Source organism: Rattus norvegicus, chromosome X (assembly GCF_021556685.1).
Source record: "Rattus norvegicus strain SHRSP/BbbUtx chromosome X, alternate assembly SHRSP_T2T, whole genome shotgun sequence".
In the NCBI taxonomy this organism is placed as follows: domain Eukaryota; kingdom Metazoa; phylum Chordata; class Mammalia; order Rodentia; family Muridae; genus Rattus; species Rattus norvegicus.
The window spans coordinates 40,349,278-40,372,736 of record NC_141554.1 but is presented as its reverse complement, the minus strand read 5'-3'; the positions used below and the strand labels follow the sequence as shown (position 1 = coordinate 40,372,736).

At 36.8% G+C, this 23,459-nt stretch overlaps 1 protein-coding gene across 1 annotated transcript; it reads right to left on the bottom strand.

Moving 5' to 3' along the window:
• Positions 1-5,948: 5,948 nt before the first annotated feature.
• On the bottom strand, positions 5,949-23,213 carry Scml1 (Scm polycomb group protein like 1). Its single transcript, NM_001427177.1, has 7 exons — positions 23,118-23,213; positions 18,694-18,824; positions 15,838-15,921; positions 12,363-12,467; positions 10,129-11,212; positions 8,714-8,853; positions 5,949-6,554 (listed from the first exon to the last, which is right to left on the bottom strand). Exons 2-7 carry the CDS (start codon positions 18,718-18,720, stop codon positions 6,420-6,422), a joined length of 1,575 nt encoding a protein of 524 aa, NP_001414106.1. The 5' UTR covers positions 18,721-18,824; positions 23,118-23,213; the 3' UTR covers positions 5,949-6,419.
• Positions 23,214-23,459: the final 246 nt, after the last annotated feature.

Here is a 23,459-nt window from a genome sequence, read left to right as displayed (position 1 = left end):
GTGTTTTCCATTTGTGACAATTCTGGTGGGGAAAAGAGAGGATGCAGCTAAGTGGTGGTCCTCGGTGGTTGGCAGAGCCAACCACAGGGGTGGATGGTTGCTGTAGAGTGATCACAGCTCCCAGCATTTATGGGAAAAAGATAAGCTAGACATTGGAGCTGGGTAAGACAGCTGTTGCACTGGGCAAGTAACAGAGACTGAAGAGGCTTGGTGAGGTTAGCTATAGAGGCTGGGTAAGACAGCCATTGCTGGCATCTAGCTGGAACAAACGTGGATTTTTTTAAATTACACACAATACCTATGGAAGCAGACTTTTCATTAACCAAGTCTGGAAAGCCAGGGCAACAGTAACTACCTAATGCATCACCACATAGGCACAAGCCGCACTTCAGGGCACATGGGTCTAAATGACAGAATTAATTGCTATCATTCAAGCCCTATGCTGAGGGAAGGACAAAGGAATAAATATTGATACAGACACTGAGTATGTCTTTGCCACCTTTCATATCCATTTCATGATTCATAAGGAAAAAGATTTATTAACTGCTGAAGGAAAACTGTTAAAAACAAAAATGAAGTTTTTTCCTTGAAGTGCTCTGATTTCCCAAGGAGGTAGAGTTTATCCACCAAGGGATACCAAACAGCCAAAACACCTGAAGCCTGATCTGTACAACAGATCAGGTGGCCTGACCTAACTGGTGAATACTTTTCTGCCTTTCCTGATTCATAGCTCCCTCCAGTCCCTTGCCAACTTATCTACTCAAAGATGAGGGTAAAGCCCACTTTCAAGATGTGAAACAAGACTATCTGGACGGTGGATATTGCCAGACCTAAGAATTATCCTCTCTGCAACTATAAGACAAGTTTTTGGTACACCAACTATACCAGACCACCCATCTGGGTACCACTAGCCTGACTGAGTTATTATCTTCCAGGAACCATGTTCCAAATCTTCGATATACCCACTCAAAACCAGGTGGTCACAAGTTGTCAGCCATTTACCCAGTACCTGCAACACCTCTCTATGCTACCCACATACTAGCGGCCTCCAGACACCGAAAGAGAAAAGGCAGAACCTAGAACCACACCCAATCCCATAGTGGAAGAGGAAGCATAAAGATGGTCGGAGCCAGAGGAGATGGCTCAAGAAAATAGTGTCTTCCAAACACAATAGAACTGGTACATTTATGAACTCACAAAGAATGTGGCAGCATGCTCAAGTCTGTGTAGGCTCAAGCCAGATGGGTCCCAGAGCTGAAGGGGGGAAGTGTACATAATTTCCTACCCCTAACCAAAATTGATATCTCCAATTGACAACCACTTGCAAATGAAAATCAATTTTCGCCAATGGAGTCTCACTGGTTTTATAAGCCACACATACGGGGAGGTCCTATGCCAAAAGTAGATACGCTACACAAAACAAATGCAATGGTGTCTTTGTGGATTTCTTTCTAATATTGCTTTTCTTAGTTATTTACTTTTATCTTACTGAGCCTTGGTGTATAGCATGGTTTCCAATTTTGTGTTTTTATGGTGTGTATGTGTGTGTGTGTGTGTGTGTGTGTGTGTGTGTGTGTGTGTGTTTCTTACAATTTTTTCTGGTAATTTTTATCTTGGTTTGTTCACTTTTTTTTATTTGCCTGATTATTTTCTAAACAGAGTGAGAACAAAAACAAGGATTTGGATAGGTGGGTAAAGGAGGGGATCTGGAAAAAGATGAGGGGGGCATGAACAGAATATATCTTATAAATTCTTAATTTAAAAAATTGAGAGATTGGCCCTGCGCCCTGAGCTGACCCAGTGTCATAACTCTCTGTACCCAGATCCCATGGGGAGAAAGTCAGTTTCCAAAAGTGCTGACACACAAGCTTACAAGAGGATCAAGACACTGTAAGAGACAGCAAGACCAGCTAACACCAGAAATAAGCTGATGGTGAGAGGGAAAGGCAAGAACCTAAGCAACAGAAACCAAGACCACTTGCCATCATCAGAACCCAGTTCCCACACCACAGCAAGCCCTGGATATCCAAACACACCGGAAAAGCAAGATTTTGGTTTAAAGTCACAAATCATGATGAAGCTAGAGGTCTCTAAGAAGGACATAAATAACTCCCTCAAAGAAACAGAGGACAATACAGGTGAACAGGTAGAAGCCCTTAAAGAGGAAACACAAAAATTCATTAAAGAATTTTAGGAAAACACAACCAAACAGGTGAACAAATTGAACAAAACCATCCAGGATCGAACAATGGAAATAGAAAAAATAAAGAAATCACAAAGGAAGACAACACTGGAGATAGAAAACCTAGGAAAAAAATCAGGAGTCATAGACAGGCAAGCATCTCCAAAAGAATAGAGATAGAAGAGAGAATCTAAGGGGCAGAAGATACCATAGAAAACATTGAAAAAAACATCAAAGAAAATATAAATCCAGGAAATCCAGGACACAATGAGAGGATCAAACCTAAGGATAATAGGTAAAGAAGAGAGCAAACATTCCCAAATTAAAGATCCGGAAAATATCTTCAACAAAATTATAGAAGAAAACTTCCTTAACCTAAAGAAAGAGATGCCCATAAACATACAAGAAGCTGACAGAACTCCAAATAGATTGGACTAGAAAAGAAACTCCTCCCGTCACATAATAATCAAAACACCATAATCAAAACACCAAATGCACAAAGAAAGAATATTAAAAGCAGTAAGGGAAAAGGTCAAGTAACATATAAAGGCAGACATATCAGAATTATATCAGACTTCTCCACAGACACTATGAAAGCCAGAAGATCCTGGGAAGATGTCATGCAGACCCTAAGAGAACACAAATGCCAGTACATGCTGCTATATCCAGCAAAACTCTCAATTTGCATAGATGGAGAAACCAAGGTATTCCACGACAAAACCAAATTTACACAATATCTGACCTCAAATCCAGCCCTTCAAGGGATAATAGATGGAAAATCCAAACGGAGAGAAACTATACCTTAGAAAAAGCAAGAAAGTAATCTTCTTGCAATAAACTCAAAAGAAGAAAGCCACACAAACATAATTCCACCTCTAATAACAAAAATAACAGAAAACAACAGTCTCTATTCCTTAATACCTCTTAACATCAATGGACTCAATTCCCCAATAAAAAGACACAGACTAACAGAGTGGATATGTAAAGAATGTCCAGCATTTTGCTACACACAGGAAACACATTTCAGTGACAAAGACAGACACTGCCTCAGAGTTAAAGGCTAGAAAACAATTCTCTAAGCAAATGATCCCAAGAAATAAACTGGAGTAGCCATTCAAATATAGAATAAAGGAATATTCAGCAAAAAGTTATCAAAACAGATAAGGAAGGACACATCATATTCATCAAATGAAAAATCCAAGATGAACTATCAATCCTGAATATCTATGCTCCAAATGCAAAGTTTCATAAAAGAAACCTTACTAACGCTCAAAGCATACATTGCAACTCACTCAGAAACAGTGGGAGATTTCAGCACCCAACTCTCACCAATGGACAGATCATAGAAACAGAAACTAAACAGAGACACAGAGAAACTAACAGAACTTATGAACCAAATGGATTTAACAGATATTTATAGAACACTTCATCCTAAAACAAAAGAATATAAATTCTTCTCAGCACCTCATGGTACCTTCTCCAAAACTGACCATATAATCAGTCACAAAACAGGCATCAAACAGATATAAGAAGATTGAAATAATCCCATGCATCCATCCTATCAAGTCACCATGGACGAAGGCTGGTCTTCAATACCAACAAAAATGACAGGAAGCCCACATATACATGGAAGTTGAACAATGCTCAACTCAAGATAACTTTGTCAAGGAAGAAATAAAGAAATTAAAGACTTTTTAGAATTTAATGAAAATGAAGGCACAACATACCCAAACTTATGGGACACAATGGTCCATCTACACAATGGAGTACTACTCAGCTGTTAAAACTCATGACTTCATGAATTTCATAGACAAATAGATGGAACTAGAATGGATCCTGAGTGAGGTAACCCAATCCCAAAAATCATGCATGGTATACAGTCACTGATAAGTGAATATTAGCCCAAAAGTTCACATTACCCAAGATACAATCCACAGACTACATGAAACTCAAGAAGAAGGATGGCTAAAGTGTGGGTGCTTCAGTCCTTCTTAGAAGGGGAACAAAAATATTTGTAGAAGGAAATACAGAGACAAACTTTGGAGCAGAGACTGAAGGAAAGGCCATCCAGACACTACCCCACCTGGGGATTCAGCCCCTATACATACAGTCACCAAACCCAGACAATATTGCTGATACCAAGAAGTGCAAGCTGACAGGAGCCTGATATAGCTGTCTCCTGAGATGTTCTGCCAGAGTATGACAAATACAGAGGCAGGTGCTTGCAGCCAACAATTGAACTGAGAATGGGGTCCCCATTGGAGGATTTAAAGAAAGGACTGAAGGAGCCGAATGGGTTTGCAACCCCATAAGAACAACAATACCAACTAACCAGAGCTCTCAGGCACTCAACCACCATCCACAGTGTACACATGGACAGACCCAGGACTCCAGCTGCATATGTAGCAGAGGATGGCCTTGTTGGGCACCAATGGGAGGGGAAGCCCTTGGTCCTGCCGAGGCTGGATCCCCCCCCCCCAGTGTAAGGGAATGTCAGGGCAGGGAGGCAAGAAGAGGATGGGTGGGGGAACACCCTCATAAAAGAAGGGGGATGGGGAATGGGATAGAGGCTTATGGACTGGAAACTGGGAAAGGGGATAACATTTGAAATATAAATAATAAAATATCCAATAAAAAATGAGAGATTGGTATCAATTGTTGCATTTATTTAACTTTATTATATCTTGAAACCTGAAAATTACAGAACATTTTTCAAGCATCTTAATCTTATTCAACTGTGCACAGCATCTTTATATGATTTGAAAAGTATGAAGTTAGAATGTCTTATCACACAAGCAGGAATACAAATGAAGCAATCTTTTTAATTACTGTAACTAGAATAGTTCCTTTTCTAAAGAGAGAAGCTAAATTATTACTCCTGGTGAATATTTCATTACCATTTTCACTAAGTAATCAATATTATTAGCACCAATTCTCACAGTTTCCCTTACATCAAAAGTTATACAATGTGATAAGCAATAACAAAACAGCAATGATCCATGTTTCTATTGACAGTTTAAAATTATAAAATAAAGTTCCTAACATGTCAGACTAGTGTATCTTTCAATAGTGAACATCATAGATACCAGAAACCATGGTACAGGACAGACCACTTCCATATGTAGAAACCAGCCTCTGTACTATTTCTGATTCTGAAGGCTAAACTGAGAAGGCCTAGTAAGGGCAAGTGGCAAGCAGAATAAGAGCATCTTGTTTATAAATGGCTTAACATTGTCCTTGTATCAAAGTACCATTTCAAATTCAAAATACAATATTTACTTATGTATATTTTTGGTACAAAAGTACTATCTCCATGAAGAATAAGCACATAAAATAATATATTCTATTCTATTATATATTTAAAATTTGAGTATAAGTATCTTCAAAGATACATTTGAATAATGAATTCTTTACTAAATGTCCAAAGTTGATAAAAATATAAAGGCTTTAATGTAGTAACTATTCATCTTCTCACTATAGTCAGAATTCTTCCATACTGCTCTTTAGGTACACTTCTTAGATAAAATGAATGATCATTCTATATATCCAAAATTTTACCTAAACACTTATAAAAATATTTAGTTGCCTGAAGCTCATAGACACTTTGTAAGCTTCATTTTCTCCTTTTAAATCTGAAATGGTATCTTATTCTATATATACTATAAATTATCTAAAAACCTGGTAAGAATATTTTGTTGGGTGAAGCTCATTAGATCCTTTAAGCTTCACTTTCTTTTTCTAAATCTGAACACAGGAAAATAAATTATATGCCTATTGAGTGTTTTCCTGAAAACTGGGAGAACATGAAAAATATACTCCAGTAATATATAAATAAGACATCCAAGGAGGGTAACTATATATTCTCCTTTAATTTTCTCTTCTGTAAAAATTTCTCACCACTTTAATTATGGGAGTTATTGGTTTCTTATATTTCCTCTTTAGTTGCTTTAAAAATATGCATAAAGATAAACTCAAATCCTTTTTTGTTTCTTACATGAAGCATGTTTATAAATTATAAAATGAAAATATTATAAAGATGGAATAAACTGCCAGTCTGTATATGCTAATATTAATATGTTAGATGTATCTTGAAACAGGCTTTCAATATAATGTATTTTTTCAATTCTAGTTATAAGGTATCATAAGAATCTTCTTTAAAAATCTAATAAGCATAGGGAATCATCTGTGCATTAAGGAAGAATTTGTAAGAACATTTAAAGTTTTATAAACATTTTTTTTACTGGCCAAAGTTTACTCCTTCTTTAAGCTTTTTAATATAGTCTCCAAACTTTATGGCTACTCCCACCTTCACCCCCATATATTTTATCATTGTATCACTATCGATCAGCAGCAGGGCTTTCCCATCGATATCCTATAGAAAGAAGAAGTTTAAAATGATTAACAGTAGTTATATTCGAGGAGCAGTTGTTTCTTTATATATAAGAATAGGTAAAACTAAAGTGTCTCATTATGGTTATAAAATCGCTGAATATGTATCTCCTGTACAAAATTATCAAAAATACCATTGCATAGCAATGCATCATTTTGAAGTTTGTATATTCATATCAATTTTAAGAAAAAGCAAATCTAACTTAATTTATATTAACTATAACAATTGATATAATTTTAAGTACTGTATGAAGAATAAAATACTGTGTATCTATGACAAAAACAAAAAGAAAGAATGGCAGAAATGAATTTCATGGCTGTGAACTTTCAGACACTGGCTGGGAATATATAAACATCAAAGCAAATAGTAAATTGTTCAATAGTGTTGTCTTTTATGAAAGTGAGTTATTTGTCTGAAGCTAATTAGATGTTAAGACTAATTATTGGTATTCTTTTTATACTGAAAATAGTACATGTAGTTAAGTTGACACTTTACTATGTGATAACTATAAAACATCTTTACAAAAATTCTTTGCCTTAATTTACCATCACCTAATGCTATTAAAGCATGTTATTTGTTCTGTTTTAGTTCCAGCATAAACTAAAGCTGTATTTAATTACATAGCCATGTCTGAGAAGACCTGAAATCTTATACAGTAGTAAGTAAAATTAGAAAGGAAGGGAAATAGGACTTATTAAAAATCCATCTCATGTCAACAAGAAAAAGAACTTAAAAAAGATACAAATAGGGAAAAAGTCAATTATGTCTATTTTCCAGTCATATGATTCTATATTTAAAAGACCCTAGAGATGCCAGCAGAAAAATGCTTAGATATGACAAATACTTTCAATAATCACAGTGCACAAAATAGATAATACAAGACCCAGAAGCTATCTAGCTGGGTTACTTCACCTTCCTTAGGTAACTGGGGATTCCCTGCTCCCAGGAAGTCATTATATTGATGACCAACTTACTGTAGACACCCAATGGGTATAACACATCATAGTCCAGGACTCCTGGGGTCATCCTCTCACATAGTTGAGACTATGGCTATCTTTGGTATAAATGTTATAGGGAAGCCAACCACTTTCTTGTTGGATTTAAAGCCTGGTCCACAGATAGAATTAATCCTATGGCTAGAGAGGTCATAGGCCCTAGGGGAGGCTTACTATCTTCTTCTAAATGAACATAGCAATAAACTACCCCATAAGTTATTGTTTTTATACATATATTAGTGTATTTCTTGACTCTCAACAGAAAATTTTCTTTTTCCAGTACATAGTGATTAATACAGAGACCCACAACTGGTCGATGTAAGGAGATTCCCCTATGCTGCCATCCTGCCACCCAAGGCTCAGAAATCTTCTTGAAAGAGGTCAGAGAAAGATTCTAAGAACCAGAAGTAGTGGGAAGCTGTAGGGAAATTCTAAAATCATTAGAAAAGTAGCCCGAATACTCAGTTTCTAAGAAGTGGTTGTTTTTCTCTATATAAAACAAAACAAAACCAAACAGAAACTTGCCAAGAAAGAAATTAGAAGAAAAAAATCTGGTTCCCAGTATTTTTAAAGGTATCTAGGAATAAACCATGCCAAGAATGCCAAAGACCTCTACAACTAAACATTTATGCCATTAAATAAAGAACCTTAAGCAAATACTAGCAAAAAAGAAAATAAATACAATTTAACCATGATTTGTAATGGCTTTGTAAATGGCCATCAGCATCACAAATCCTCAAAAGTCACATAAGGTGAATAGAACTGACCAGCTAAAATTAATTTGTGGATTTTATAACAAGAGGGCTATTCTGTTATGCATTATAGGTAAACTTCTCCTATGGTTATGATCCTAGAGTGGAAAAAGGTTAGTTTGGAAAGGGTTTGTATATTTGCCCTTGCAGATGAGGTCTGCCTTAAACTTGTAATCCTGAATCAAGATTGTATTAGAAACTTAGATGCCCATATGAAGAACATACAGTTACCTTACCATTTAATCATAGAATGATGAACAAGATAACCTTTTTTACAAACAAAAGTAAAATGCCATAATAGGATTCTCCTGGCATGCATATCCAAATGAAAGTGTACAGAAGTCATTCAATGGCATTAAGATAGCAGAGAAACTAGATTAAAAATATACATTACATGTTTTCTGATGGTAGGGTAGAGTTGGTCTGCCAATGGAGGATCTAAACGGTTCAGAAATGTTATCACATCACTCACAGACCAGTTTACAGGGTTACCAAGGTGTCTTACAACAACCCTGTTACACTCAGGTGATGAACCTGCAGTTACAGTGAAACACAAATATTAAAAAGAAACTTGATCAGTATCTTGAAAATAAGAGAAGTTAGGTAGAACGTAATAGTCTCATTCCTGGAACCTTCTCTTAAATACCTAAGATCCAACTATAAAAATCCTGAATAAAGATGATCTGAGGACTGCTGCATACCAATGTGCCAAGGGACCTTCCCCAAAGAGCAGAAGCAGCTTCAGAATGTACCTTAAACTGCCATTGTCATAGATGATCAGGAAACAAATGTATCTATCCAAGGCTTCTTTGGCCAGGAGCAAGTGAAGGAAATGGTGCTACTTGGATTAATTAGGGAGATCTGAGCTAATTTAGTATTATTTCTTACTTGAACGGTTTCAATAAATTTCCTGACCATCTCTCAAATGTCTCTTTCTCTAAATTAGTTTTATTGTACTAAATACAATAGAGATCCCTCAAGTTTACACTTTATAATTGCTTGTTTTTTAGTTATACAAACAAATTTTAATAGTCACAATTATCACAGGTAACAAGATTAGTTCTTTGAAGCAAATCTCTCCATTATATTCAATATTGTCATTTTTAGATTCACCTTTACTCTTTAAATTCACACCGTTTGTAGTTTAAGTGTTAATCTGAATTAAATATACTTTCTGATGAGTCTAATCAGAAGTAGTTTTGACATTTAAGGCAATTATTCTTTTATGTTTAACTGAATAGCAATAAGTGTTTTGGTTGAATAAAACCATTTAGTAAAGAAATAGTGATACATGAAACATGAGTGCTCACATCTCAGCAAGTTTTAGCTGTGCTATTCACTAAATTGTACAGAAACTTCTTTGTATTCAAATATTACCTTAAGCAAAATGTCTGATTTCCTATGGCTAATGTATGATTACAAATGAAGAAGGCTTGGTAATTTACTAGGAAAATTTTTTTCTAACTGAAGAAAGTTAATAGAAATTTGATTTGTGTGTGTGTGTGTGTGTGTGTGTGTGTGTGTGTGAATTATCCAAAAGTATATCCTTTCTTTTTTATCACCTTATGATCATTCTGAGTATTGACTATAAAGAATGCTAAAGAGAATAGATTTTAATATCACAATAGTGTTATTATGAAGATCACCAGAGAAGAGACACTTTAGTTGATTAGCACAATGCTTTACCCATAGAATACCTACTCAATAATTAGTAGTAGCCATTGTGAATATCAACCATCAAAATAGGAAACAAGAAGCTTCTACTAGCTTTCTTAGAGGATGTTAATCATTGGTGCCATTAAAACTCACCAAAAGTGTTAGGGTCAATCACAGGTGTACGCTGAGCCTCCAGTAAGGCCATTTGCCTCATTTCAGGATTCTGTATGGGGATAAGCTCGCCTGGAGGGAGTGTACTTTCTTCCTTTGCTCTTGAAGTGGCAGAAATGATGGTGTCCATATTGGGAATTTCAAAGTCACTAAAGTAGGGCATTGTAGAAGAGCCAGGTACATCTTTAAACCTGTAATACTCCGCATATGTTTGGGTTGTATATACAGGACTTGGTGGAGTTTCTTGATAGTCTCTCTCTGGTGTAGATGCAGCAAACACTACTTCCTGGGAATCCTCTGAATCAAAAACATCATCGTCCTCAGGATTTTGGATATTCTCGGTGTTGTTGACAGTACTGGTATACTGGAAAGACTGGGCATTATTGACAGTATCAGCGTACTGGACAGTTTGGCTGAGGTCGTCCGTATCAGTGTACTGGACAGTTTGGCTGAGGTCAACATTATCAGTGTACTGGATAGTCTGGCTGAGGTCGACTGAATCAGTGTACCGGATAGTCTGGTTGAGGTCCACTGAATCAGTGTACCGGATAGTCTGGTTGAGGTCCACTGAATCAGTGTACCGGATAGTCTGGTTGAGGTCCACTGAATCGGTGTACTGGATAGTCTGGCTGAGGTCGACTGTATCGGTGTATTGGACAGTTTGGCTGAGGTCAGCATTATCGGTGTACTGGATAGTCTGGCTGAGATCAACTGTATCAGTGTACTGGATAGTCTGGCTGAGGTCGACTGAATCGGTGTACTGAACAGTTGGGCTGAGGTTGACTGTATCAGTGTACTGGAAAGTCTGGCTGTTGTTGATATCATCGGTATACTGGAAAGATTGGCTGTTGTTGATAGCATCAGTGTATTGGAAAGGCAGGGTATAATCCATGGGCTCGATGTTTTCCATATCCTGGTTATTATCTTGCCTCCTGCAGACTGGTGAAGTTGGACTATAACTTTGAGGATAGGTGAAGGAATCATCATGAACTATTTGTTCCACTTTCTGCACTTTAACTCTTTTAGACCTCAGGTAATTGTATTTTCTGACTGCAGATCTCAGAGGCTTCATAATCAAAAGAGAAATAAAAAGAATAATTAAGACATCATGGTTTCTGTGCAATATTATTTTTTCATTAGAAAATGGTGTTTATTTTGATCAAGCAATTTTGTTCCTCTTCTAACCTATATTTAATTTGTTGTGTACTTTATAGGCACAAATATAAAAATGCTCATCACCAAAGCAAGCTCTACTGTGCTTCCCAGTTGAGGTGTGTCAGGGGATACTCTACTGATAGCTGCATCTGGTGAGGGGTAGGGCTAGCTCTCCTGCTCTCACGACCTTGTGGCTGGGCCAGCTCTCCTGAGCTTACACACTTGAGGGCAGCTCACCACTGCCGCTGCTACCAGGGGTGGGGGCCAGGTGAGTCAGCCCTAAGGGCATGAGCACTAGAGAAATGACCATGCCACCTGCTGGCTGCGGCATTGTGTGAGCTAGCTGGGGCAGTGCTAGAAAGCTTACCCCTGGTAGTGTGGGTATGGGAAAGCTGTCAGACTGACTAACTCTGCTACCACCCAGGCCTAGATCCAGAACTTTTGAGTTGTCCCATGCCAAAATCGACCTCATCTATAAACTGCTGGCATGTGTGAAAGGGCTGGTCCTGCAGATCCAAGTACACAAGATAACCATGACACAGGGCAACAACAGGAAAACCAAAATGAGTCCTGGTAAGAATACAATATTGATGGTGTAGCAGAAGCTATAGGCCTTGAACCAGACCATGACTCATTGCAATGATCATTTGAAAGTAAAGATGGACAAAAGGGTATATACTGTATGACACACTACACCTTCCAGGATGAGATGTTTTCTATGCTTTGTTTTGGTTTCTGTTTGTTTGTTTTGTTTTCTTTGTGGGGATGTTTGTAAGGGCAGGGTATGGCTATGAAAGGATGGGGAGATGAGTGGGACTAGGGTACATGCTATGGAACTCACAAAGAATCAATAAAAAGTTTAAAAAACCCTTATTGTCCTACATTCATAAACTCTGAACATGAGCATTTTTTCAAAAAAAGTTATAGTCATCTGTTCCTCCAGCAAATATAGATAAGCCTTGATACTCTCACATTTACTAGTTCTCTATCATTTTGAACTGACTGGCATCTTTAGACAGAAAATATTTATCAAAGTTGTAATAATATATTTGTATACTTACAGGATAATTCCAGAAGGATCTAGAGCGAGCACGATAAATTTTTGTTACTTTTTCATCCAAGTCATCAAACTTATTTTCCAGTCTTTGAACAGTTTTAAATATAAGCTGTTGTAATAAAAGGTATTAGTAGTTATTGTTTCAAAAGAAAAGTAACACATGTGAAAATACACAAAGCCAAGGTTACTTGCTAGGCCCAATGGACGATCTCCAGTAGTCAGAAACATAACATTTTCTACTTGAGGCCTGGTATTTAAGGGACACAGGACAATGGCTGAGATGCCGAGTCTCAACCTGCCACTGCACTAGCTGATTTATGGACACACATGGAAGGGTCTTCAGTGCCAGAAGGTGAGTGCATCATAGTTTTATACAAACTCCCACCTATATGTGCTGCAGCCAGTTCCCATTGAGGAGGGTACTGACTTAGGAGTGATGTATTCAAATCTGCTAAGAAAAAGAACTACCTTCCATACCATGGCTTTAAAAAAGAGAGGCAGAAGGCAGTAATTTTCCACTCTGAGAAGAATATATATGATGTTGGGCTCCAAACTATTCTAAATATTAAGCAGCTAGAAATGATCTCACAGTGCTATTGAATATACCTTACATGCCATATAAATGAGGTACACACTACTGGTAATATGATGTTTTTTCTTGAAATGTTCAGAAATTTCAGAGAACATATTTATGAAAGACCAGAAATACTTTTTCATTCAATTATGAATGCCTTCCTCCTGTCAGAACTAATTTGCTAGGTGCTAGGACCATGAAACTTAAAAACCAGAAAAGAAGCAAACAAACAACATTTAAAAAAAAACTACAGAAGACAAACTCCTGTCCCAGAGAAATGCCTATCTCAGTCTGGAGAGAGCTATAAGCAGTGACCATTTCAAGAGGACAAATAACAAGCATCCTGGGACATCTCAAACTGTGCCCTGTGGAGCCCAGTTCCAATGGATACATCTATAAGACAACTCCTGTATCAAAGGTCCAGGGAACATCATGAAAAATTGAGGCAGAAAGATTGTAAGAGCCAGAGGACCAGGAAGCCTACTGTGATACTGTGTCTTCTAGTAATGCTAGAAACTACACCCAGAAAGTCTCACCAACATAACTAAACATCAGCTGAATAAAAAGGACACCGTAGATATACCAAAGTGGATGAGAGAAAGCTTGTGAGGACTCAAGCCTGCACAAAGAACTACAGACAACTAAGGAATGCTAAGACTGAGAGAACTCATCTTCCTCGGGGAAGAGCCTACTGATTGCTTGTCTAGTGCCAAATAGCACTGAAAACATGCACACAAGTAGCATTATGCAGGCTAAACAGTTTGTATTTAGGGATGTGTGTGTGTGTGTGTGTTTGTATGTTTGTATGTGTATATGTGTCTGTATGTATGCACATATACACGCAATACAAATTGATGAAAAAGAGGCCATAAATGTATGTATGTGTGTACATACACATGCAATAGTAATTCATGAAAAAAAGAGGCAATAAGTTTGAAAGAAAGGAGAGGTATATGAAAGGGTTTGGAGGGAAGAAAAGAAAAGGGAAAATATTCTAGTTATATCATATTTTCATCCAAGATATATATTACATATATATTCATTATTTTTTAGATCAGCTCTCACTATGTGGCTCTGGCTGACCTTTAACTATTTAAATGAAGCTGGCCTTGAACTTGTGGCAATATGTGGAGCAGTGGACCATGCCAGGAAAATTGGTAATGTTGAGGGGGTTAGAAGCTCTGGAACCCAGAGAGGACCTTAGGAGCTTTAACTGATTCCTACCAGGCCCCTATCATGTGACCACACTTCTACATAGGAACATGTAGATCACAACAGAGTTCTCCATGATAATGAGGTATCTAGAGGCCCTAAGGGTTTAACCAATAAACTTCTCTTCCTAGAAATTCCTTCCTGCAAAAGGTATTTAATCTCTGGTCCACCCCGAGGAAGTGATATTTATTTATTTTCCACATGAAAAGTCAATAAACAGTTTTGAACAAAAACTGTCTCTTTCATCAAGAACCTCTGTAGGGAACATGGAGAAGGCCTTCATCTACAGAGCTGTGTCATCTAAGACTCCTGCAGAAGCTCCCTCTACACTCCCAGACTAAGCTAAGAACAATTGCTAATGAGCTGAGCTGGAGTTCACCACTACCCCCCAAACATACCCCCAGGCCCTGGGTTCATCCTCAGACCAAGGGCCTCCTGCATTCTTTAGCTCCTCCATGACTTCCAGCAGCCTCTGGATTTCAAGAGTCTGAGAAGCCCTGCCCCAGGGCTCCTCATCTCAGACTGGTGGAACCCCAACCCTTCCTTCCTGACTCTCTGCGAGGTTTTCAGCGACTACTGGAAGTCCAGGAGTCAGGGAAGTCCAACTTCCATCTACCACATCTTAGGCTGTGTTTTCCTATGCCCTTATCAGTGTATCAGTGCTTCCAATGGCAGTGGAGGGTAAACTCAGTCTAGCATCTCTATTTTGCCTGCCCAGCAGTGTTTCCCCACCCCAGCAGCAGGGAAAAATGCAGAACTACAGCAATCCTGCCTCTGCCTCCAAAAGTACTAAGATTAAATATTGTTGTTTCTTTTATCATCTATTATATAGGTAAGGAGGTCATGTCAACAACACCCAGCAAAGTAAAGTGAGAAGATTCTTAAGTGCCCCTTTAGGGGTGCAGCTTGGGAACCTAGGCACTGCTCACCTGCAAAACCATATCAGACAGCCTTGTCCACCCTCCCCTATTTCTATGCAATTGTAAGACCAACTCCCATCAGCATGGCTTCTGTCCTCACTACTATCAGCCTAGAAGATAGATAGATCTCTCTCTCTCTCTCTCTCTCTCTCTCTCTCTCTCTCTCTCTCTCTCTCTCCCACACACACACACGCACAAGCACACGCAGAGAAACTTACTTTTCAAACCACTATCATTTCAGTCTATTCTGCAAACCTTATCAATAAAATCAATTTTTATGAACTTCTATTGCCTCTGGAGTATATAGCTCATAAAAGCTACAATAACTACATACTTCTATCAGTTCCTAACCACAAGTTTATTTTTATGACTTTCCCTCAAAACTATACAAGATAAAGTTCTTATAAAACATGAGCAAGCTATCTTAATATGTAACTAAGTAGGCACATACTAAAACTGTATCCAAATCTTCCAATTTCCTTTAAAAGTTTTATAGTAGAAATTAATATTAGGCAATAAAGATGAAAAATACACAAATACAGTACCAGTTCAATATTATTTTAATATTCTAAAACACTAATTTGATATTTCAAATTTTCACCTGAAAATACTATTCTAAGTGGAAATTGTCAAAAACAATTGCAATGAGGTAAAATAATCACAAGTAATCTGATATGGAAAATCTTCAGTTAACTATACAATTTCCCCTTACATAAGAAATGTTTACAGTTTAATGTTCTAGGAAAATACTGAAAAAGAGAGAAGTACCATACCTGACAATAGTTCAGGATAGAGGCAATTGCTCGTGGTCCTTCAATTTCTTGAATTTCATGAATTTCACGTGGATGGACTATATTCTAGGATAGTTTTCATACCACAAGTAGTTAATACTTTATTTCAGTAAGAGTCACATTGATTAGTGAGCATACCTTATACTACTTATCTATTTAAGTTTTTATTTGTCACCAATCTTTCAAAAGTCTTAATTAAAACAGAGATGAAATAAAAATTCGAGTTACAAGGGATGGAAATAATTGCCAGTCAAGTAAAGGAGAAAGGAACGACTTTACCAGAAGAGTTTAGGCAGAAAATTGCAGTAAAAAAAAAAGTTGCTCAGAATGTCCTAGTACATAAGGAAAGGAAAGATGCAAAATGGCCAAGATCTCACTGTCTAAAGAGATTCAGGATGAAGCATATTTTTGAGTATAACTTAAGAGGAACTCCATAATGCATCTGAAATATAAGCCTTTCTCTTTAAAATCGTAAACAGTGATATACTGGGCAATTTGTTGCTTCATATTACTTATATTACTGAAATGTGTTTTTGGTGAAGTCATAAAGCATATTAAAGCATAATATCGCTAATATCATTTTTTATCATATGAATATCCTAAGGGGATATTCATATCCAGATAGGAGAAATACTTCTCAGCAAATTTTTAAAAAAGACAAAATAACACAATGAAAAGCTGAGGACTTTAATTTCACTCATCAAAAGGTTTGAAAACCTGTTGTATTATCAAAAGACCTTTGCCTGTTTTTAATGCCATGCCTATGTGGAAAAGTATATGTGAGTCAGGCATGACAACATATTCCTGTGATATCAAAAACTCAAGAAGCTAAGGCAGGAGGATGGTGAGTTCAAGGACATCCTGGGTAGGCCAAAGACATTGAATCAATAAACAAAAGAAAACATATCTGGATTAGTGAGAACTATTCTCTCATTCATCCTGATATACTAGAACCTTCCTTTTCTATAGAACTTAACAGCTTCTGTACTTCAGGGCAGAGACATTAGTCTTCAATGTTGAAATTGATTTTAAAGCCAAAAAAAAAAAAAGACAAAAAACAAACAAAAAACCAACAATAACAACAAAATTAACCATGACCAGAGCATTACAGTAATTTTGATCCTGAACAATTCAACAGTGCCACCATGTGGCCAAACTAGAAAACACTTAAGCACTTCTGATTCTTAATAAACGAATTTCTAAAACATCTTAAAACACTGTTGAAATAAGACAGGGTATTAATTTATTTCCATAAATTAATTAATGTAACAGTGGGCATTTAGAGTCACAAAGTATCAAACAGAAAAGGAACTGTAGGGTATCATGTATACTAGCATTATCAAAGATGGACATATTTCACTGAACTATTAGCCATGATAATACAGAACACCTGGGACAGCAACTTTCTGGCCCAGATCCCAGCTCAAGGGGCCTCTTGTTGAAAATTCATATCCAACCAACACAAGACAGTCTTATAAAGACAGAACAAGCCTCAGATTTAGCATGCCGGGCTAGATGGCAGCTAAATGAGGATCCCAGCTCCACAACCAAGATAACTTTTGCTGGTCGAAGTGGGGCTAAATGTGAATATTATTTATTATGATTTGAACAAAATTTAAGTCTTCCTTCTTAGCCAGTTCTAGATAGAAGTTCAGCCCAGGAAAGTAATCCACACCTGATAGGAATCCAGGCGAAAACCATTCAAAACAAAAGACAGGATATTAATAAGTTGCCATAAGTAAGTGTTACATTTTGTCAAAAAATTATTCTAAGAATAAATTATGAAGTGAGGAAAATTTTAAAGTAAACATACTTGGTAGCTCTGTATACGTTTGTTTTAAAATACATGACACAGATAACCTAAATTATCCTCCACTGAATAAATTACTAAAATGACATGTACTCCTTACAAAATATAGTAGTTTACCTTCACATGGTAGCTTGTGTTTTCCAGTAAGTATTCCCCAAAATGTCTCTCAATAATGGACAGTAAGTATTGTTTCCAATGGTGAAAACATCACAGTTGATAAAAGCTAAAATTTGTCTAGATTACTTCAATGACATTTATATGTCCTTATGTGACTAAATATGCTCACTGCTAGGCCAAATTATATATATAATTATATAATATAATTATGTATTTTATGTATATAAGGTACTCTTCTTACCCAACCTGCTCTGTTTATATCACAAACAGAACTAACAAATGTAGTCTACTCTACCTGCCTAAGTCTCATCACAAAAATATAAATAATATCTAGCATCTCCTCTCTAAAACCTACCAGTCCTGTAGAAATGTTTGCCAATGACAATAACCTAGATGAACCTGAGGACACAGAATTTAAAAGAACCATAATAAACTTCATTAAGAATTCAAGAAGTTAGGGGTTGGGGATTTAGCTCAGTGGTAGAGTGCTTGCCTAGCAAGCGCAAGGCCCTGGGTTCGGTCCCCAGCTCCAGAAAAAAAAAAAAGAATTCAAGAAGCTTAAAAAATAATATATATATATATGTATATATATATAGTTTAATAATTTACATTTTGTGTTCAATGTCAAAGATTAAGAAACTCAGCAGAACTTTCCATAAAATGGAAATTTTTTAAAAGAAAAACCAGTTTGTCAGATTCTCACAAGTTAAATTTTATATCAACTCTACAAGTTTGCAATTCAATTTCAGAGTACCCAGGAGAAATGTTAAGTGTGTGTTCTTAGAAATGTTATAGGGCATTACCAAAATTATACTTATTATTTATACATTTCACTTCATGTAATGTAACTCAATTTAGCAAACACTGTAGCATAACTAAAAGAACAGAGATGATCAATTTCAAATACGAACCCCATCCACTTTACTGGGGCCAGGCATCATTGTTGTACAACAGGAAAAACTCCACTTCCTGAGTTGAGCCTATTACTGTTAGACTTGATGGAAGGTTTACTACTTAGTCACCAGAGGCAAACCTTCTACTCCTGAAAAGAAATGCATAAAAGTGTCACTTCATGAACCTAATCTCTAAAACAACTTAAATGGATAAGTTTATGAGACTGATGTTGGAACCTGGGATCTTATCCATGCTAGGCAAGTGCCCTACCACTAAGCTAAGTTACATTTCCAGCACTAGAATAAATATCTATGCATAGAAGAGCTATAATATTCATGACTAGGAAATCATAACCATGACTGGGAACTCATAATGATTTTAAAACAGGTGCAATCTGTGAATAGTCTACAAAGTAAGAGCCAAAAACAACTGAACAAGAGAATATACAGCTAACACCTTTGTAAAGGAGCTCAAAGGGCTTTAGGCCTAGGGAGCAAGAATGCTGCCCAACTCTGTCCCAAGAATCGGTTCTCATCTGAAGGCAGCTGCCATTGCTACCCTTGACACCAATGTTACTGCCGCTATTGCCTTGGCCACTACTGTCTTTGCCACTGCCTCTGCCACTGATGCTGCTGCTGCTGTCAGGGCCACTTTCTCTCCACCTTTGGTGCCTCTATTACTGCTAATGCTGATGGCGCTGCTGCGCTGCTGCTGGGCTGCTGGTGGTAGTAGTGGCTATTCTGCTGCTGGGCTGCTGCTGCTGGTGCAATATGGGCAGAGCGGCCACAGAGACTCTGCCTCCTCACCTGCCCCATAAAACCTTCTGAGGCACTATCTCCAGGGCCCAGTGAAGCCCCAAAATCATAGTTGCTTTATTAGTTACATTTAACATTAAACCTAAACAAACTGCCTGTGAAATATAAGCTGAAAACTTGATAGTACTCAAGGCTAGATCATGGCTCTGAGTCATTTAATAAGGAACTAGAACCAGATAAGTATGCAATGATATAATCCTCTAGCATGGATCAGAGGTCTGTCTTGAATTTCTGCCATAGAAGGGACTGAAGGGACTGTTACTGAAGGGACACCGCAGTGCAAAATTTCATTAATTGCATTCATCCCAGGACAGAGCAGCAGAGAGAGACATACTAAAGGGATCAGGGTTCCATCTCTTTCCTAATCTATTGGAGAAACTGATGACTAGAGTCCCTAAGGACAAAATTCTATGGGAGATTAAGAAGATAGAGAGTTAGCTCCCAAGTAATACGAATGCAGACCAATGTTGTACAAAAATTTCAAATTGTAATATACCTCAGTTTGACATATAAATTCCATCACATTTTATTTTTAACTGTTTGGGGTTTCCTGACTATAATGTTGACATGAACTGTGAGTAATTAGCCTGTATATGTGGCCATACAAAGGAAAACTCATAATGAAAATAAACTACTTACTGTGGTTACCCACAGGGACAAAACTCATAACTGCAACATAAGTAAAAGAAACCAGACATGAAAGAAAACATAGCATACAATTTAACTCAAAGATAGCTCAAAATCTGGCCAAAATAATCTTTGATAGAAGAGGTCTTTCCAACCTATGGCCACTTCAACCATCTCTGACTGTCCTATCTTGTGAATATATCATTAAATTACTTCTAAAGTTTTACTCTTACAATGAACAATGTAGAACAGTCTTACACTGATACAAGTAGTTCCAGAAGAAAAGTAAATAAAAAAGAAACAATGGGTAGTTAGAAAATAGGACTTATACATTTGAAAATCCTTCACTACTTCTCAATAGACCGACTAAAAAGGACTGTTGGAATCAGTCATAACACAGTGTTGATTCTACCTATGTCTTTTATCAGAGCAAAACAAGTACCAGATAGTATAAAATGACTTTGATCCTAAGGCTGCTTAATAACACACAAAGTAAACCAGGATCACTCCAACTCCAATCCAAAACAGCACAAACTAGGAGAGTCCACAGCCATCAACATTTCCCATAAGGCATATCTCACAATGATTAAGAAACATGGCTAAAATCAACCCTTTACATTAATGACTCATAAAGACACAAAAGTCAAATCATGGCAGTCAGAAATTTCTAAGATAGGAAACTCCAAAAAAGGCCAAATTGGAATAGTAATTTGCATGAACATATCCCATAAAGTATAGCTGACAATTATTAGGATGGTTAAAGTCTACCTTTTACCCAAGACTCCTTAGACACAGACAGCAAATCACAACAGCAGTATCTCCCTAAATAATAATAATAATAATAATAATAATAATAATAATAATACCAAAATAATCCAAATCCACACCATTACCTGCCATCAACTTATTCCATGAGGAAAACTCAAAGTGATTAGGATGGCTAAAATATACCATTTTACTCTAAGACTTTTTTTTTCGGAGCTGAGGACCGAACCCAGGACCTTGAGCTTGCTAGGCAAGTGCTCTACCACTGAGCTAAATCCCCAAGCCCTACTCTAAGACTTCTTAAGAACCTACAAGACTAATCACAAAAGCAGATATGTCCATTTCAAGCTACAAAAGATGCAAATAGAAAAAATGGGGAGTCAAAGGTCATCATTTGAGCCCATAAGGCATAGATCACAGTAGCAGGATGGCTGAAAAGTGTTTTATTCTGTGACTTCTTAAAGGTACACAAAGCAAGCCAAAACAGCCAGGTAGCTCCAGTATAAAACATTCAAATAAAGCAAGCTGGCAGAGTCACTTACCATCAACTTATCCCAAAGGCACAGCTTACAGTGACTAGGATAGCTGAAAACTACCTTTCATGCAAAAACTTAAAAATACAAAACATAATTCACGATAGCTATATCCTTCTAAGTTATAAAATCCCAAAGTAGGCCAAATCCCAAGTCATCTGCAAAACCTTTCTCATAAAAGATAGATTTAGGATGGGCTGAAAATGATGTTTGACCCTAAGACTTCATAAAGAAGCCTAAGGAAAATCATAATAGCAAGACTGATTCCATTCATGTAATAAAAAAACCCCCAAATAACCCTATGTGTGATCAACTTATCCTATAAGGAATAGTTCACAATTACTAGGATGACTAAAAAGTATATTTTACCCCAGAAATTCTTAAAAACAGAAAGGTAAATCAAGACAGTGAGATCTTTCTAAATTATAAAGCCCCACACAGCCCAATTAAAGAGTCACTTGCTATCAACTTATGCCATAAAAATAAATGAGTAGGATGGCTGAAAACTACCTTCTATCCTAAGGCCTCTTAAAAACACAAAATACAATTTACAAGATCTTTGTCTTTCAATGTTATAAAACCCTATAGCATCCTAAACCGGGAAAACCATGCCCCATCATTTTATTCCATTAAATATAGATCATGCTGACCGAAGGACTGAAATCAATCTTCCATTCTTCCTTAACAACATACATGCCAAATTACAACAGCAACCTGAATCAGGAGAGGAGGAGCCAACAGATTCCTAAGACATTAGAGCCTATTCTTTTTAATCAAGGAGCACACAGCTTTCCCCATAAGCATATCCCTACATTGCCCAACCTTACAGGGATCCAGACATTTTACAGTTGTTTGGGATGGTCCATCTGCTCCTGAAAATTAAACAATTCTCTGGAAGGCCTCTTCAACATCACTCTGTATGTTTTTCTTCATCCCCAAGTAACATAAACAATGATTCAGTAAGGTTGTAATGTCTTCAACCAAAACACGGTTAATGACCAAGGCCTCCAAAACTTGTTCTCAGTCTCAAAATTTGGTCCCAACAACTCTAGAGATTTTAGGCTCATTAATGTCAGAAGTTGGTAAGAGTTCTTCCTTTTTGTTCACCTATTTCTGTCAAGAAAGAGAGGATGAACTTCTTCCAGAAAGTCCAGCAAACATGTAGTAATTAAGAACATTGTATATATTATTAAAATTAAATTTTAAATTATATATAAATATATATGATTTATATTTTATATTTATTATTATACATTATGTATTTTGATATGTATAAATACATATATATATATGTGGTACATATGAATATGTTAAAATATCTATATTTTATATATTTATTATATTAGATATTACAGTTTATTAAATGTTATGTATAAATAATACACAATATATTTTATATATAAAGTATATTTGTTTTTATATAAATATAAGCATATGTAATTTATAATTATAACTTTAATGGCCAAATCACAAAAGCTCACAAGTTTTGAGGGGCTCTGAGACCTAAAATTAATTGAAACAACCCAACGACAGAGCTTTTGACGACAAAGCATATATTGACTGTTCCTGTCAAACATATTTCTTCACCTCAAAAGGCCTCAGCCAGTAGGCCAAAATAACTTAAGATGATTATTTTCTACATTAGTACACTCACATACCTGTGACAAAAAAAATTAAAAGGGTAAGATATCCATAACTTACGTATTTAGATGAAAATTCGACTACGCCAGCTTCTGGAAGTTTCCAGAAATCTAACGGCTAGCTGCTAGGCGTCCATGTGGACGCTCGGTGTCCGTTAAAGACCAGAGAGTATTGTTGACACCTTTTAACCGTCGTTTTGCTGGAAACCAGGTGCTTCTGATGTAATGAGTGTCGTAAAACTCAGGCGTGCGAAGTGCCTGGCCGTAAAACAATGCGCGTTTGTGGCTTACGAGACTGAGCGGGAGATTCTTTTAACTTAATCATGGCCACCTATAAACATAAACTGACCATTGGCTAGCCAATCCCATTGGGAGATCAAAAGACTATATAGTATGAGCTTTT

What these genes read in the sequence shown, in the direction of transcription:
- Scml1 (NM_001427177.1), bottom strand. Translation starts at nt 18,720, where the DNA reads ATGCCTGGCCCCAGTAAAGTGGATGGG. An exon ending in GCCCCAGTAAAGTGGATGGG is followed by an intron (nt 15,922 to 18,693) that starts GTTCGTATTTGA and finishes AAACTATCCTAG; the next exon opens with AATATAGTCCATCCACGTGA. An exon ending in GATTGACCCTAACACTTTTG is followed by an intron (nt 8,854 to 10,128) that starts GTGAGTTTTAAT and finishes CTGTAACTGCAG; the next exon opens with GTTCATCACCTGAGTGTAAC.